This window comes from Pavona decussata, unplaced genomic scaffold (genome assembly GCF_977016875.1).
Source record: "Pavona decussata unplaced genomic scaffold, jaPavDecu1.1 SCAFFOLD_441, whole genome shotgun sequence".
Classification (NCBI taxonomy): Eukaryota; Metazoa; Cnidaria; class Anthozoa; order Scleractinia; family Agariciidae; genus Pavona; species Pavona decussata.
Window position 1 is genome coordinate 352,005 of NW_028145795.1, and position 15,755 is coordinate 367,759.

The window sequence follows — 15,755 nt, forward strand, 5'->3', positions numbered from 1 at the left end:
CATAAAATAGTGATTGAATACCTGCACAAGTTTTTGAAATTAAAAAAAATTCTAGAGGTTTTTTTTTGAGTTTTCAAGGTTTTGTGTACAAAAAACATTTTGAATTTTAATTGAAATCTGTATCAGTCCATAATTATATTGTGTTGTCCTGGTTTTATTTTTCATGTGACAGGATCCAGTTACCAAGTTACCTCTGGACGTCCTTGATCGTGGGACTGATGTCTACAATGTTGTTTTAGACTACTGTATTGATCTCATATGCTGGGACAAAACAGATGAACTCCCTGCTTACTTGGATGTCTCGTAAGTTTGTTTCACTTGTAGCTTTGTAACGTACAGTAAATGATTTGTGTTACAGTGTACTTTAAGGCACACATTTGTACAACAAGCTATTAACACTGGATTTATGCTGTGATAACAATGTTTTACAATATTTTTTTAGTCATATGTTCAGTGTTCGTTAAACACACTTGGTGGTTAAAAAAGATTTGCATCTCACCAGTAATGTCAGAGCACTGTCTCTTCTTTTGCAGCTGTAATCAGGACACCTTTGCCACCATCTTGTTTAACGATGAAGTTCATACTTATGAGGAGGTATGCAAGGAAGTTATGACGCATTACATCAGTAATGATATTCATTGTACAATGAAATGTTAATAGTTTTTAATGATATGTATATAGAAATAGGATTACTAATCAACAATGCACCCATGATAATGATAATGATACAGTCATACACTGTACATTTAATGAGTATGCGGCTTCGGTTTTACAAGCTTCTTTTCCACCATTAAATATTACATTGTATCTTGAGATCATTGTGGTGTTTGGGTCAATTTATGGAGTGTAAGAGATCATCAACCAAAAAAATTAACACTTAATTTCCATTGTTCCAGACTGTTAAGAAAAGTTGTGTACATTTGACTGGAAAGAATGATCTTGCTTAAATAGACAATCAAGGAATTCTAAATAACAAAATTTTTGAATAGATATTTTCATTATACAGTGTAATTCAGCAGCTGTAGTGGTGGTACAGTACATGTCACACCTGTGTAATAGGCAGGTACAAAAGTCGGACCGGATCAACTCGGATCGCCTCGGATAATGAAAAAAAAACATAAAATTAAATGAAATTGAAACTTTTACCCGTTTGAAGGTTGAAATTCCGGTCAAAAATGGGCCAAATTAAGAAAGACTCGCGACGTTTCTACGTGTCCTGCTGTGTAGTCAAGCCGCCATTTTGTATTCTAAGTTCTAGTTCCTCGCGGACTCGTCTCGAGATCCTCCCGTGTCAATCTCCACGATCATGGACCCAGTTGAGGGGAAAATCTAGGCCATCTTTGTCAGTGAATTTGAATCCGTCCACCAAAATGATAGTTTCAGTCAAAACCCATTTCTGTTACGCTACGTGATCAATGTGCACCACGCTCACCTTGCCCTCTTTGCTTTCTCACCAAAAAAACATCGCCTGCTGTGAACAATTAGAAAATATATACATTCTTAATTACTGAAACTATCATTTTGGTGGATGGATACAAATTCACTGACAAAGACGGGTTAGGTTTTACCTTCATCTGGGTCCATGGTCTTGGAGATCAACGCGGCAGGATCTCGAGACGAGTCCGAGAGGAACTGGAACTTAGAATACAAAATGGCGGCTTGACTACACCAATAAGCACGACACGGAGTAACGTCGCAAGTCTTTCTTAATTGGGCCCATTTTTGACTGGAATTTTAACCTTCAAATGGGTAAAAGTTTCAATTTCATTTAATTTTACGTTTTTTTTTCATGATCCGAGTCGATCTGAGTTGATCCGACCCGGACTGGTAGTCCGAGTTAATCCGGTCCGACTTTTGTACTTGCCTCCTGTGTAATAAGTGTGAAATGGACTGCTTTTCAAGTCAATGAGGTTAAATGGTGTTAACTTATTAAATTCTTTTTTTGCCAGGTCATAAGGACCTTACAGCAGGCCATACCTGAGTGTTCACAGAATCAAGCTCTAGCTTATGCTAATACTGTGGATAGGGAGGTGAGTCTTGGATAATAACACAATCTTAAATACCAGGAGTGTTGTCCCACTTGTTAACAGTAATTGTTAGATGTTATGAGCTACAGACAGCAAACAGCATTTAATGACACTTGTTAGTAATGGTGGGCAACAAACACAAGAATTGACCATTATTATAGTTATTTTGCACTTTCTCTTAACTTGTTTTGATGACATTTTGTCTTCTTTTAACAGGGAAGATCAATTGTAAGGACAGGTAGCTACAGCCAATGTGAACAATCAAGAAAAATTATCAAGGCAAGCAATCATAGAATGTTAATAACTTGAATGAAACATATTATTTGCAAAAACTCTTGCTTGAGGTTCAAATCTTATTGTAACTTGTCATCTTAAACATCAAACCTCAACTTGGTGTCTCAAGCAGACAGTATTTTTGTTATTGTAATTCCTGTTACATGAAATTTGTGAGGGCTGATTAAGATGATCAATATCATCCTTTATTGAAGGGCTTTGTTCATAACCAACCTATAGTGCATTTTACATTGCTTTTTGCTGTTTTAGCTCAGATTCACTGGTCAGGAGTTTTTGTGTATGGGCTTGAATTCTTTCAGGAACTGTTGCTCCAATCGCTATCTATTGCTTTGTGCTTTGCTTTGTGATAAAAACAGAAAGGTTTTATTGTAAACAAGGTGTACATATAGCTAGAGCAACGGATAAAACATTGGGGCATTTCCTGTAGGAACTGAAGGCAAAAATCTGGCGGTGATTCTGAGCTAAAGCAACTAAAAACATTCCAAAATGTACTACACACTGCTGGAGGTCAGTTATGTACTAAGACCTTTGATTAGCAGGCTTCCTTTGTTCAGCTAGATGCTATGACACTGATTGATTGTCCCATCATAAATGCCATGACAAACTTATGGCTCATTTTCAATTCATACGAATGTCACTTGTGACAAAGCTGTGGTGTTCAAAATATGCATGTACATAGGACACAATTTTGTGGAATTAGAGCACTTTTGCGGCCTATAATTGCAAAAAAGGTTGTGGAGAAAAGTGCCATAAAATAGACATGTTTACTTTTTATTATTTTTGATTTACAACCAATTTGATTTTTGTTTTCCTTTATCTCAGATTGTGGTGATGAGTTTGAGACTAAGAAAAGTGAAATAAAACTCATCTGGTTTGAAAATTTTCAAACCGCAAAAAGTGTAACCCCCATTGCATGGTTTAGAACTATCTTTTATTGTACAGACAGGAGTGTTTTACTGGAAAATACACTACTTATAAAATTGATACAGAACTACATCCAGGACCCGAGTGGCGTATTTTCCACATCCTCTTAAGTGAGGATATTGATGATGTCATTTCCCTCTTTTTCATTGTTGTTTATGCAAACAGTTGGTGAAAAATGATGAGCAATAGATTTGCCTACATGTATCCAATAAAAAGAAAATTACGTGGTGGCTTGATGATATGAATTTTACTTTTTTTTTTGTTAATAACAATATTTTACTCCCTTGCTGTGCTCATTTGTAAAATATTGTTTTTACCACTTGAAAATAAAATTTTTATCTCTGCGCCACCATGTAATATGTTGTATGTGCACAGGTCTCCTCCCATTCATTGCAAAGGTAACAGGGTTTTTTCTTTTGCTGTGCAGCAAGGTACATCAGGTCCCAGTCGTAAGCCATTAAAGTGCCGTGTGATGCACCACAAAGTTGTTGCTCACCAAATGTGTGCTGTTCAGATGATGGGTTGGTTAAACAAGATTACAAATTATTCTGGTTTGTATTCAATATCATGTTCTTTCATGTTACATGTACTAGTAGAGACTGTTTCATTTATTTATTTTTGTAATAATATTAAATAATAAAAACAATAATATAAAATAATTGTGAGAGTTGACATTTTCTCTCCCAGATGGACTCAGGAGAATACTTTGTAACACTGTGCTTGCACCCAAAGGAGGGTCTGATCTTCTGGGAAGAGTACTTCTGGCTGATTCCACCTTGTGGAAAGGTACTGTTTACTGTTTATGTGGCTGGCACCGGTTTCCAGGACTTTGCAGCTCTTATACTTTGACAGATCAATACTACCACCGTTTATCAGTTGATACAAAAATTATAATGGTATCAAACAAATGCCTAATTATTGGTGAACAAGTTACAGTTATGTCCTTGTCATAATAGGTTACCATTGATAGCAAAAGTGTAACCCCTTATTTTAACTTTAAGGTGATTCCATTTTATTGCATAAATGGCTGATAGTAAAGCAACAGTGATGCCGTGCTGATTAATATTTCCTTGAATTTCTCAGTTGCCAGAGCTCATACCCACAAGCTGTTTATTAACACGTAAGTACATGGATGACTGTAAGATCATCACATTTATTTACTCTTAACTTAAGCAGTTGTGAAGCGAAAATCTGTTTAAGATTTATGCTTGGACAAGGTGTGAATCCAGGCTTTGTTAATACTGGTGCAGTGCTCTACCAAGTGAGCTATCAAGCCAACCAAAAGCCAACCTTTTTCCAACTTTTCTTTTTGTGACTGCTAAACTTATGGTCTTCCTTGTTTGATATTTTTCCAGCTGTTGTTCACTTTTCATCTTCACTTGTATTACTTTTAATCAACATTTGGATCTTCAATGTTCTCAGAATTTTCCAAAATGGGATACATAATAATTATTTATGTACTAGATAAATTGTTTAATATGTTTCTTTTAATAGGATGTTTATGGATAGTTTGGGAAAGAAAGCCTTTGCCATTCATTTTACCAAGGTAATTTACATGGAGCAAATAATAAGTGTCCTGATTACTCAGTATTGTTCTATGCTTCAAAGTCTTGTCATGTTCTGGTTGGTTTTAGGTGATTTCACTTGCTGCGGTTTTTTTTCTGGCTACCTGTAGCTGAGTGATGTTATGAAGACTCTCCAGGATATCTCTAAACACTATCATGTTGTGGACCAAAACACACAATTTCATGAATTCAAACCCCATTAAAAAACTTCAATTTTGGAGCTGTAAAAACAGCACAATTTGTGTGTACTTGTACATGTATTTTTTTTATCCTGGGTTAGTTAATTTCAAACTGTTAACTGCATGCGCACACACTAATTATTGTTGTATCTCATTTGGCGTCATGGCAGTTATCCTTTTCAGGTTTCTTGAAGTAATATTTAAAATTTTGTCAGTCTTGCAGTGTCTTAATACATTATATTGCTGCTACTGATGCAAAATTGTCTTATTCATAGCATTATAATCAAATTCAGAAGGACTTTGTTGATGATGATCACGAGCATGCTGTATCGGTGAGTAAATCATCTTTCACTGATTGTGTGTATGATAACAGGTGACACTGTAGTTATACACTTGTTTTCTCACCTTTAAACCTCATTGTAGACATTCTTCATTCTGATGGCACTATTTTTTTTTCCTCGTTACCTTGAATTCTGGATCTTTGGCATGTTTGGATAGTTTGTTCTTCACCAGATTTTCACCTTAAGTTGGCATGTTTTACTCAGTTCATGTTAATTTAAGTTGCTTTAATTTCAAATACCTTAATTACTTAATAAACGTCAGTACTAACCATCTTAAAATATAAGGTACACCCTGTATTACAATTTAAATATAGTTGTACATAAATTGTCAATTGTTTCTTGGTTTTCAACTTTGTTTAATTTAGAACATCCTCTAACAGTGGTATTTCTGTTTATTTTCTAATAGGTTACATCTTTGTCTGTTCAACTTTATACTGTTCCCACTTTAGTAAGTTATCAATTCTTTTTATGTTACAGTTATGCTTTTCTTTGAATGACCTCGTTTTTAGATTTTTAGTCATTGATGGTTTACTGGCATTGCCCCCCCCCCCCCCCCCCCCCACACACACACACACACACATTTCCCAACATGAAACTCCAAGGAACGTGTAATTTATTTTATTCTGTACTTTAAAGTTGATACTGTAATAAACCAATTTTAATGTAATAATTGGAATTCTAACTTTGCTTTGAGGGTAAGAGGAATACAAAAGGAGTTAATTATTGATACACTTTGTGTAAACCTCTGTACTTTTTTTTTTTGTTTTATTCCCCTAAGCCTCAGAGCCAAGTTAGAATTTTGATTTATTGAAATTTGCCTGTTGATTATGGTTTTTAACATTTTAGGCCAGAATGTTGATTTTGGAACATGATGTGTTGGAAGTAATTCTTAATTCGTTCATGGACCACCTGAAGCCTGCTGTGAATGGTGAGATCCAAAAGCTAGAAACGTATGGCAGACAAAACAGGAACTTTTATGCTTACTTAATTTTTTTTCCATCAGATGAAAAAATGAAATACATGTAGTTTAAGTTTGCTTGAGTTTGCTTCAGTATTTTAAAAGAGATTATTATAAACCTTTGCTGGACCTAAAAAGAATAAATTCAAAACTGCATTTCGTACATACTGAAATGCACCAATCCTTCAACTGGGTTTACTTTGCTCAGCTATTGAACAGGTATGATCATTGATTTCTTGCTCACTCAGGTTTTTCCACAATGGTAGCAGTAGTAACATGTGATATTTTACTACCAGTTCTGCATTTGCTCAGTGTGGTTATGTGGTTTCATTAAATATCATGTTCTGTCCCATGGAAGGTTAATGGAAATCCTCAGGGAGAGAGGTATCTCAAAGCAAAGAATTTAAACCAAAATCCTTGGTGGGAGGGCGGTGGATATTTCTTTAACTTCACATTGACCACTGGTTTAGGTTTGGCGCCTCTGTTAAAAACTGCTCTGATGCTTACATGTACCATAGTTTGTAGCCCAAATCATATTTAATTATCAGTCATGTTCAATAACCCTTCAAAACCATTTTACTGCTCAGATGTATCAGTATATGTATGCATACATGTTACAGTACTATACATTTTCATATGCTTGGTCATCACATGATGGACTTTATGTCTCTTGTAGAGCGAGGAACTTTTGAGTTCCAGAAGCAATCCCTGATCAAACTTAAAAGAGCTTATTATATGCTGACAGACCTCAAGTAAGTAAACTTTGTACATTATCAAGAAAAAAGAAGTCACACATTACAGGATTTCTGCAATATTTGATTGGTTTACTATTGTGTTTGTAGATACATTCTACTTCACAAGCCAACAGAATGGACTGAGGAACTCAGAGGAAAATTCATTAACTTCTTAGCCAAGTTCTTTGAACTCCTGAAGTGTATGCAGGCAAGTATTATTACGGAAATTCTACATTAGCTGTATTTTTAAGGCCTCTGTTCATCTTGGGGAATCAAGGATAAACACAAATAAAAATACGTGACAGCAATTCTACAGTAGCTGTGGATAATAGCTGTGGTATCAGAGTATTATTGAGTTATTATTAGTGGTTATTATTGAAGGGTACTTTTATTGAGTTATGTTTTAAGGAATCTGTACTGAAAAGGAGGGAGGTGGATATTTGGGCCAATTTAGTACAACCGTAATTGCAACAATTAAAAATTACTCCAGGCTGTCACAGCCAGCTACCATATTGTGGCCTGCAACTACTGTATTTCACGGTAAAGCAAATGTGTTTCATGCAGTTCTTTTTTTTCACTTGACTCACCATTTGTTTTTAATGATATGGCATCATGTGTGAATAGAGACTATGATAATGACCTACTACGCAGAATTTGGGAGTGACTGAAACAACTGTCATGGCAGACTTTCTTCAGTTTATCATCAGCAAACCTTCCTTGTGGAGCTGGCTTCATTGAAACCCTGGATTTACTCAAATTGTGATTATAGTTCTGAAACCTACATGTACCCCCACCTTTGAAATTACAGCTAAAGGCTGTGTAACCTTGTTCTTATTATTCCTTCAAGTGCACTCCACCTCCTAAAAGATGTGCTCTTGGATCCATGAGCTAAGCTGTTAGGGGTTACCATTTTTTCGTAGGGAATGGATATGACAACCCGTAAAACTGGTCGACATATTGAGACCGAGCCTGACTGGGAAGCAGCGTTCACTTTACAGTTCAGAGTGATGCCAGTGTACACACTAGTTTATGACTGGTGCGCAAGTGATGTGAGTTTTGATGTGTTACAGTTATATGTTATTGAATATAAACCTTCATGATAACAGTGATGATTGCACAATCAAGTAAACTAAAGTAAAGCTAGTTTTACGGCCTTACATGTATGTCATAGATGCCATGTTTAATGCAAGACCACATGATAATGGATGACGTAATACATATGACATTTCCCCTCTAACGAATGTGAAGAGTAATAAACACGCAATCTAAATGTCAACAATGTCCACTGTTCAATGTCCAAGACTATGTCAAAGGCCATTACACAGGTAATTTTTTCAGCTGACAATGACAACTCGGCCTAGCAACATGTTAATGATGACGAAATACATATATCATGACAATAGACATTGCAGATTGGATGCAACTTGCATGCAACACCATGTGTCCATCCCAGAAATTGTCATGTGCTAGGGAGTGGGGTTGCACCATGTATCCCAGTCTTAAGTTGATTAATATTAAACATTAAGTCTAAAGGTATATATTTCACTTTCAATCATGTATACTGTTACAAAAATTTAACTGAATTTTCATGCTTCCTGTTGCAGTTACTGATTTTTAGAACAGCTATCCTTGAATCAATCAAAACACTTCTTGAGGCAAGAAAGAAGCAATCAGAGGAAATTGTCATGCATAGCCAGGAAGGTGTGTATCATGATACTGTCTTGTAATCACTGCCAAATCCTGGATATTTTATAATTTCTGATGATTTGTACTTGTTCCACTATGATTAGTATTGTACTGCTGCTTGTTTGTTTTAACAGTGCTTGGCCGTGCTTTCAAGTTGTTCGTGTATGATGTATCAAGTGCACCAGTTTCTGTTCATTTACCAGTCTCAAGATTTCTTGCAGGTCAGTTGTACATTATTTTTTATTCATCATTCTTTCCCCATTTTAAGCACATGATAGCTGTCATTAAGGGCCATAACCTGTAACACCTGTTACGGCTGAATACTCTTGAAAGAACCTTGATGTTACAGGTGATCTTGACAATTGCAGGATCATTTTCCTCATAAACAAACAAGACTGTTATGAGTGTGAAGCACATTGCAACATGTGACAGTACCAAATACATGTCCAATACAATGCTCCAAACAGTTGGCAAATGAAAGGGTATGTGGAACAAAACCTAAGTGACTTTGGATTGTTGTTCTAATTGACATTTTGAATTCAATCTTTTGTGTTGAGTTCCTGGTTATAATTTTATTTTATCATACCTTGATATCGCAAAAAAGTTATTGGGCATTGACTACACTGAAGGAAACAGTGAAAAGTACTGGGAGGGATTTTTATGTCATTCAACTCAAAATTTCCTGAAGTCACTTTGGACTTTTTGTCCATGTCCTCCTTCAAATGTGTTTGATGATAGTACACTGTTGTAGTGGAGAGTGGTGACTGTCTTTGATTAAACAAAGACAATAAAAATACATACTATCGTAAGTTGCAGTTGTTTAAATCTATTTCCTTTTTTTCTTTTTACAGCTCTTCTTCTATCCTGTGACAAATATAAACTTTCTTTTTGGGGACTTTTTGGATTTGAAACTGAGGTAAAGCTTTCTTTTTTGTGTAAATTGTTGGAACTTTGAATTTTCAGATCTATATCGATGTTGTCATTACTGGTCAGAACATTGCAAGAAGTTTTCACCATTTTTTTTTCTTGCTAGGTTGGTATTCTGGCTTGCTTTCCTTCCGCCAGTAATTTTAGCTACGTAAACAGGATACTTAATTAAAGTGAAAAAAAAATTATTGTTCTCCTTCTGAATGTTCAGTTCCCTGTCCAGAAATACAAATGGAACATTTTTTAACATAAATAACAATATGGACGAACTGTGTCTTGGTGACAAATGTTTGGTTTGTGTGCAAACACAAGTGTCTTTACTTTGCTCTCTACTTGCTGCAGGATGACAGACTTAAACTGTTTCTAATGGAGTACCCTCTTCGCACGCTTGCTATGGTTGCTCAAGTTCAAGCTGGAATGTGGAGAAGAAATGGTTATGCAGTGATTAATCAGGTAGTTAAGTTGCTTTATAATAATTTTTTTATTACTGTTCTAGTTGAAGAACAGCCCATCTGGTCACTGCGTTCCTGTGATGCTTGGGACAAAGTCTCTGTAATTTGTTCAGTCTGTACTTTTGTTGTGTTTCCAACAGGTTTACCACTATTTTAATGTGAAATGCCGGGCGACCATGTTTGACAAGGATGTGGTAATGCTTCAGGTATGAAACATATGGACTCTCCTTATACAGTCATGTAGCCATATACATGACAAAGGTTTCTGATTACCTTCAGTAAATGCCTGAAGTGGGATCTGTACAGATCGATATTTAGTGTAGATTGTAAAGTTTTTAAGAGTGCTGTCATTTTGAAAGTCTGTCTTTTTTCTTGTAACTCATCTGTTTGACAATGTGTTGACACTGGATTTGTGTTGTAGGTCGTGGCATCCTGTTTAGACAGTGACTACTTCTTGGTGGCTTTGCTGGACAAGTTTGGGCTCATGAATTGGTCCATGTAAGTCATGGAGCAATAAACTGCATGTAATGTGCAAGCAAAAATGTGATCACAAGACGTTGTGCACTCTTTAGTTACTTTATTCTCATGAACTCTATTACTTTCTCACTCTTGCTGCTCACACTTTTCTGTTCATTTCTACACAGGCCTGATTTTGATGACAGCAAATATGATCAGGTAAGTTTTAGTGTTGTTTCATAATTGAGTCTGAGAAGCATTGGAATTTTCCTTTTTTTAATCAATGAATGGAAGTGCATCTAGAATGAACAAGCATAAATGATATATTAAGAAGCTTAAACTGAACTCTTTCAATAAAATTTGGCTGAACTGTCCATTACATATGACTGTTAAGGCAGGTGATTGTCATGAAATATCACATGCATGTATCTGAAGATCATCAACTGGCGTTTGTCTCATTCCCAGCTCTTGTAGGTTACTACAGTGTATATTTGTGGTGTAAATCGCCTTATTTTGGTGTTATTTTAGGAGAAACTCAACCAGAAGATGACAATTGCAGAATCCGTTTTTTCCTTGCTTATAGCCGTTGTAGGTAAGACAATCTCCATTCCCAGCATAACGGAAATGTGTGTTATCAATTTATTTTGATTACAGTTAAAACAAGTAAGCACAATTATTTGAATTGTTTTGTTTGCGGACAAATCTGCAATGCTTATAGCTGCTACAACACTACGTAAACCCATGAAATCTGTGAGCCTATCAATGGAGATGGTGTAGTGTGGGATGTTGAGCTTATGCAGGACATTCACACTCGACAGCCTGGGAATCAAAACCTCGGTCAAGTCTGGGCGATTTATATTTTCAAGAACATTCATGTAGTGGTTTAGTGGTTACCGTTCACTTGCCTCTCCCATGTGTTGAGGCAGTCCGAGTTCAGATCTTGCTTTTTGTAACAGGTGAACGGTATGTACCTGGTGTTGGACGCGTTTCAGCAGATGACTTTATGAGACGGGAGATTATTCACAAGCTGTTCCTCCGCCCGATGACACATAGTGAGCTTATTAAGGCTCTTCCTTTGGACAGTGAACTGGAGGACGAAGAAGGTGTAGATGGTACCATTGACTCTGTCTCCACATTCAAGTAAGTTGGCTCTTTCTCTATGATTAATGTGTGTGTATCCACATTTAGGACGGTACATGTGTATGTTGGGTTTTTCTCTGCAGCGACGAGACTGTGTCCCCATTTAATTAAGAATCAATCGTCAAGAAATGTTGGGTTTTCCTTTGCAATGCTAAATGCTGAAGAAAGGTGCTGAGATGTGAAGCATTTCACAATGAGGCAGTCCAGTTTGGATGTGTACTTCATGAGGCTTCAAGCCGTGGCATAGCCTGCGAGCAAGCTCTCCCAAGAGAGCTTGCTCGCAGGCTAGCCGTGGTATTCCGTGAGGTGCTTACATGCAGTGGATCCTTTGTGTCCCTCAATGCACTAATGGTATGAGCAGAAAAAGTAACAGGTGACAATTCGTGATCATGCAGGTAAGAATCAGCAACGACTATACTCGCACCAAAATCATCTTTTAAAAGACTAAACTGTCTGCCCAGTATAAGCAGACTGTTGAATATTGGCTTGTGAATGTATCATCTTGAGATGAGTAAGTATCACTTGGCAGACTGCATTTCATATTGAAGGCTATCGTCTGATTGCAGGAAGCCTGGGGTTACAGGGCGTGGTCTGTATGATCTAAAACCAGAGTATCTGAAAGAGTACAACCCATTCTTCTATCATTACACGCGGATTGAACAGTCCAAGGTAAAACGCATGTACACTTTACTGTACTAACTACATTTTGAAGAACTGGGTGGTCACAATCATTACTCTGCCGTTGTCCGCTCCTGTTGAAAACACATGACGAAAACAGCCAGTACTTCGGTATTCACCTAGCTCTCAGTCCCGGCTTTTTTTCATTTTTTTTTCTGGGAGTATCTCTTGTCATAGCCATATTTACCCAATCAAATCGCATTTGTTAAGGTAATTTAAAGGGAGGTGGTTAAACGGCGTTCAAAAGATTGTTGTAAAAGGATCCAAAAAGGCAAACAAATAAACTAATTTGAATCAGTCAGCAATAGTTCTTTTAGTTGGCAAATATGATATCGTGAAATACATATGTGTATATAGTTGATCTGAATGCAAGAAACGAGCTCCTTTCTTTTCAAGAATGTTCACTGAACTTACGAGAATTTTTAAGTAAAAGTATTTGTTTTTTGTAATCCTGCAGGCTGAAGAGCAATATAGAAAGAAAATGAAAAGTGATGGTACAGAAGCTGGAGGTAGTGGTCTTCAGATTTCCTATTCTATATTTTGGTTGGATATTTTTCTTTCCAGTTTTCTAAAGACTTGTGTTTATTGTTTTTCAGGTGGTCCCCCACCCATCCCCCCTGAGTTCTGTGAGCCTTTCAGTAAAGTGTTGAATCTGTTATGTTGTAAGACACTTGTGAGTCTGATGAACACGCTGCTAAGACGAGCCAACACAGCTCAACCCAGGGCTGTTACTGATCTACTGCTTCAACAGGTCAGTTGAGTCTATCAAACAAGTTAATAAAATAGATGAAGGAAATAAGAATGGAACGACTGGAAATTGCGGTGGATATCCAAAGAATGACTCGTTAAGTTACTCTTTCATGTCAAAATGAAATTTAGAAATATCGCACTAAGTATGTGGAGTTAACGTTAAAAGAGAACGACGTTTCGACCGTCCGACGGTCATTTTCAAGTTCAAAATGAGACGTTAACTTTTATAGTTAAATCAATTTCGAAAAACTTGTTGATAAGTATGTGGAGTACGTGAAAAAAACAACAACAATAGACACAACTCATTTAATTAAGATGCTGAGTCCGACATGGACACATTGGTGGAAGGCTTGTGCTCTTATCACTGGGGGAGGGGGGAGGGGGGAGGACCATCCCTTGAAACCATAACATCAAAGACACCAACTGCTCACAATCGTGTTTCTTAATTAAGGATTTGATTTGATTTCTAGGTTCTCCATTTAATATGTCTTGCTCTTCATGAAGAAAAAAAACAAAGGTTGAATGACAGGACGGGTGAATTTAACTTTATCACCATGGCAACCTCAACTGAAGGTACCTTAAGTCAACTGTAAAACCCTGGTGACAATAGTTGAAATCTGAACTTATTTATGTAGAATGATGCAGATTGCAGCCTTATTTGTGATCGAATATATAGTGTCATGTTTACATGACTTGCGTGTTCAAGCTCTCGCGCTGTCACGCAAGTATGTAACCCAAACAGATAATCAATCCCAATTAGTATTCACCAAAGTAAAATTCAGTACAATAATTTGATTCATAATAAGTACACCTTTAGTTTATCTAACGACGTTCTTTGGGAACTGATATTGTTGTTTTTAAGTTTCATACTCGTGACATACGGAGTGTATTATTCCGTGAGTCCGTCCACTGCAGCATACAGACTGTTCCCACGGCCACTGTTGGCTAAGCTGAATGTCATTCCTCACCAAGGCTGTGATCATATCATTTCTTCACTTTGTTATGTTTGTAGATCATCCTCAGAGTCTTCTCAAGTCACTGGAGAATCTTCATAACAGCCAATGTTCTGAGATCTGTGCAGGAAATGCCGCACTGTTGGACTGGATTGTTAAGGTATAATGAGCTGACCAGCAATGAATACACTTAGAAACAAGAAGAGTGATGAAAAACGATGAAAGGGCCGAGAACCTGGTGGAGCACCAAGCCATTTCAAAAATTCTTGCATTCGTGTCATCACGGTTTCTAAATTCTTGAAGACCCGAAACCCAGTGAAAAACACTCTTCCTTGTTTTTGAAATATTAGGATATCGAATACAACTGAATTTACGAGGTTAAATGAAGTTGACTTTGGTTTCTTGTTTTGCTGTTGTTATGTGAACTTGTGTGTGATGGAAAGCAGCACTTGGCTTGATCATAGTTGAATAATTGACGATGTGTCATTTCATAGAGTTTACACGAGGAGCTTGTTGCACGCCAAGAGAAGCCCCATGTGGTCGTTGCTACGCGCCCCTCCCCAGTGAGGAGTGTTTCACAAGAGGAGGAAAAAGCAAGGAAAGCCCGACTTGCCCAAGAGAGGCGCGCTAAGATCATGGCGCAGATGTCTGCTTTACAAAAGGCTTTCATCAAAGAAAATGCAGAATTACTGGCATCAATGGAAACTGAAGAGTATGTTCAACATCACCATTTCTTTACAAATATCCTGTCCATTTAGATTGTGATGTAACATATATGCTAAGCGTGATGATAACTCAACTACACTCTTCATTACTTGATTTTCTTTTGGAGAATTCGTATTCAGTTGTGAACAAAACTGTCACTTGTTTATTAACAGCGTCATGCAGTGTACTGTTGCCACAGTTGTTGATGAGTTCATTTTTTTGTTATCTCTTCACATTCGTCCTGTTTTGACTGGCCAATGTTAGAGTTGCCACATTCCGTAGTTGCGCTCCCGACTCCGCTCTCTAAAGTTGCTGTATTTTGAATGGCTGAATAAACGGAAAACAGGGGAACATGTCGACTGCAAAAACAGTGTTTTTTTTTTTTTTTTTGATATTCACGGAGGGAGTTTACGTGAATCGCAGAAAGCGTGAACTCGCGAGGTGTGAAGCGCGAAAAGCGTGGATTCTGGCGCGTGCTTTCCATTTCCTTGCTCGCTCCAGACTTTTCCTTAAAAGACCGTGCGATGCTACAACTTACAACCAAAAATACGGACTGCTTTGCAGTGGAAGGAAAATAGGGGCTATGAACAGTTTAAATTTGAATTGAAAAAGAAGCGAACAAACAAAATTATTGACTCAGGAATGCACTGCCTCGCAGCTTTCTTTTGAACGGTGTCCTTTAAATAGTATATGATTTAGATTAGGTTTGGATCTCGGAGTGGTTGTTCAAAGAAAGATTAACCTTCTTTATTGACTGGTTTTCTTTCAGTTCCAACACTCTGGAGCCGCATCACGTGGAAACCAGTGCAGACGGTGCAGAACAACAGCCTGTAGTACTTGGTGTCCAGCGGTGTCGGCAAGAAATCCGAACTCCTCGCTATGTAACCGAGCCTTGTATTTTATGTCAAGAGCAGCAGGAGGTGAGCAGTCCTCGTCTTATATAGAGAATATGTTATATAGCATCGTTAAAATTGTGGAAGTGGTCC

The 15,755-nt window shown here is 37.2% G+C and overlaps 1 protein-coding gene across 2 annotated transcripts in view; it reads left to right on the forward strand.

Annotated features, from left to right (window-relative positions):
• Positions 1-15,755, forward strand: part of LOC146450571 (E3 ubiquitin-protein ligase UBR2-like) — a 30,288-nt gene that overhangs the window by 4,089 nt on the left and 10,444 nt on the right. For both annotated transcript variants that reach the window (XM_085100281.1, XM_085100282.1), the window contains exons 4-33: positions 173-303; positions 534-594; positions 1,950-2,030; positions 2,244-2,306; positions 3,673-3,796; positions 3,933-4,031; positions 4,329-4,365; positions 4,740-4,791; positions 5,265-5,321; positions 5,737-5,778; positions 6,177-6,258; positions 6,965-7,040; positions 7,131-7,230; positions 7,943-8,071; positions 8,627-8,723; positions 8,843-8,929; positions 9,560-9,624; positions 9,978-10,088; positions 10,228-10,293; positions 10,509-10,585; positions 10,732-10,762; positions 11,072-11,135; positions 11,500-11,683; positions 12,250-12,352; positions 12,819-12,870; positions 12,958-13,112; positions 13,582-13,684; positions 14,124-14,224; positions 14,559-14,776; positions 15,539-15,689. In XM_085100281.1, coding sequence (XP_084956407.1) covers positions 173-303; positions 534-594; positions 1,950-2,030; positions 2,244-2,306; positions 3,673-3,796; positions 3,933-4,031; positions 4,329-4,365; positions 4,740-4,791; positions 5,265-5,321; positions 5,737-5,778; positions 6,177-6,258; positions 6,965-7,040; positions 7,131-7,230; positions 7,943-8,071; positions 8,627-8,723; positions 8,843-8,929; positions 9,560-9,624; positions 9,978-10,088; positions 10,228-10,293; positions 10,509-10,585; positions 10,732-10,762; positions 11,072-11,135; positions 11,500-11,683; positions 12,250-12,352; positions 12,819-12,870; positions 12,958-13,112; positions 13,582-13,684; positions 14,124-14,224; positions 14,559-14,776; positions 15,539-15,689 — 2,799 coding nt within the window. The remainder of the gene's footprint in view (positions 1-172; positions 304-533; positions 595-1,949; positions 2,031-2,243; positions 2,307-3,672; positions 3,797-3,932; positions 4,032-4,328; positions 4,366-4,739; positions 4,792-5,264; positions 5,322-5,736; positions 5,779-6,176; positions 6,259-6,964; positions 7,041-7,130; positions 7,231-7,942; positions 8,072-8,626; positions 8,724-8,842; positions 8,930-9,559; positions 9,625-9,977; positions 10,089-10,227; positions 10,294-10,508; positions 10,586-10,731; positions 10,763-11,071; positions 11,136-11,499; positions 11,684-12,249; positions 12,353-12,818; positions 12,871-12,957; positions 13,113-13,581; positions 13,685-14,123; positions 14,225-14,558; positions 14,777-15,538; positions 15,690-15,755) is intronic.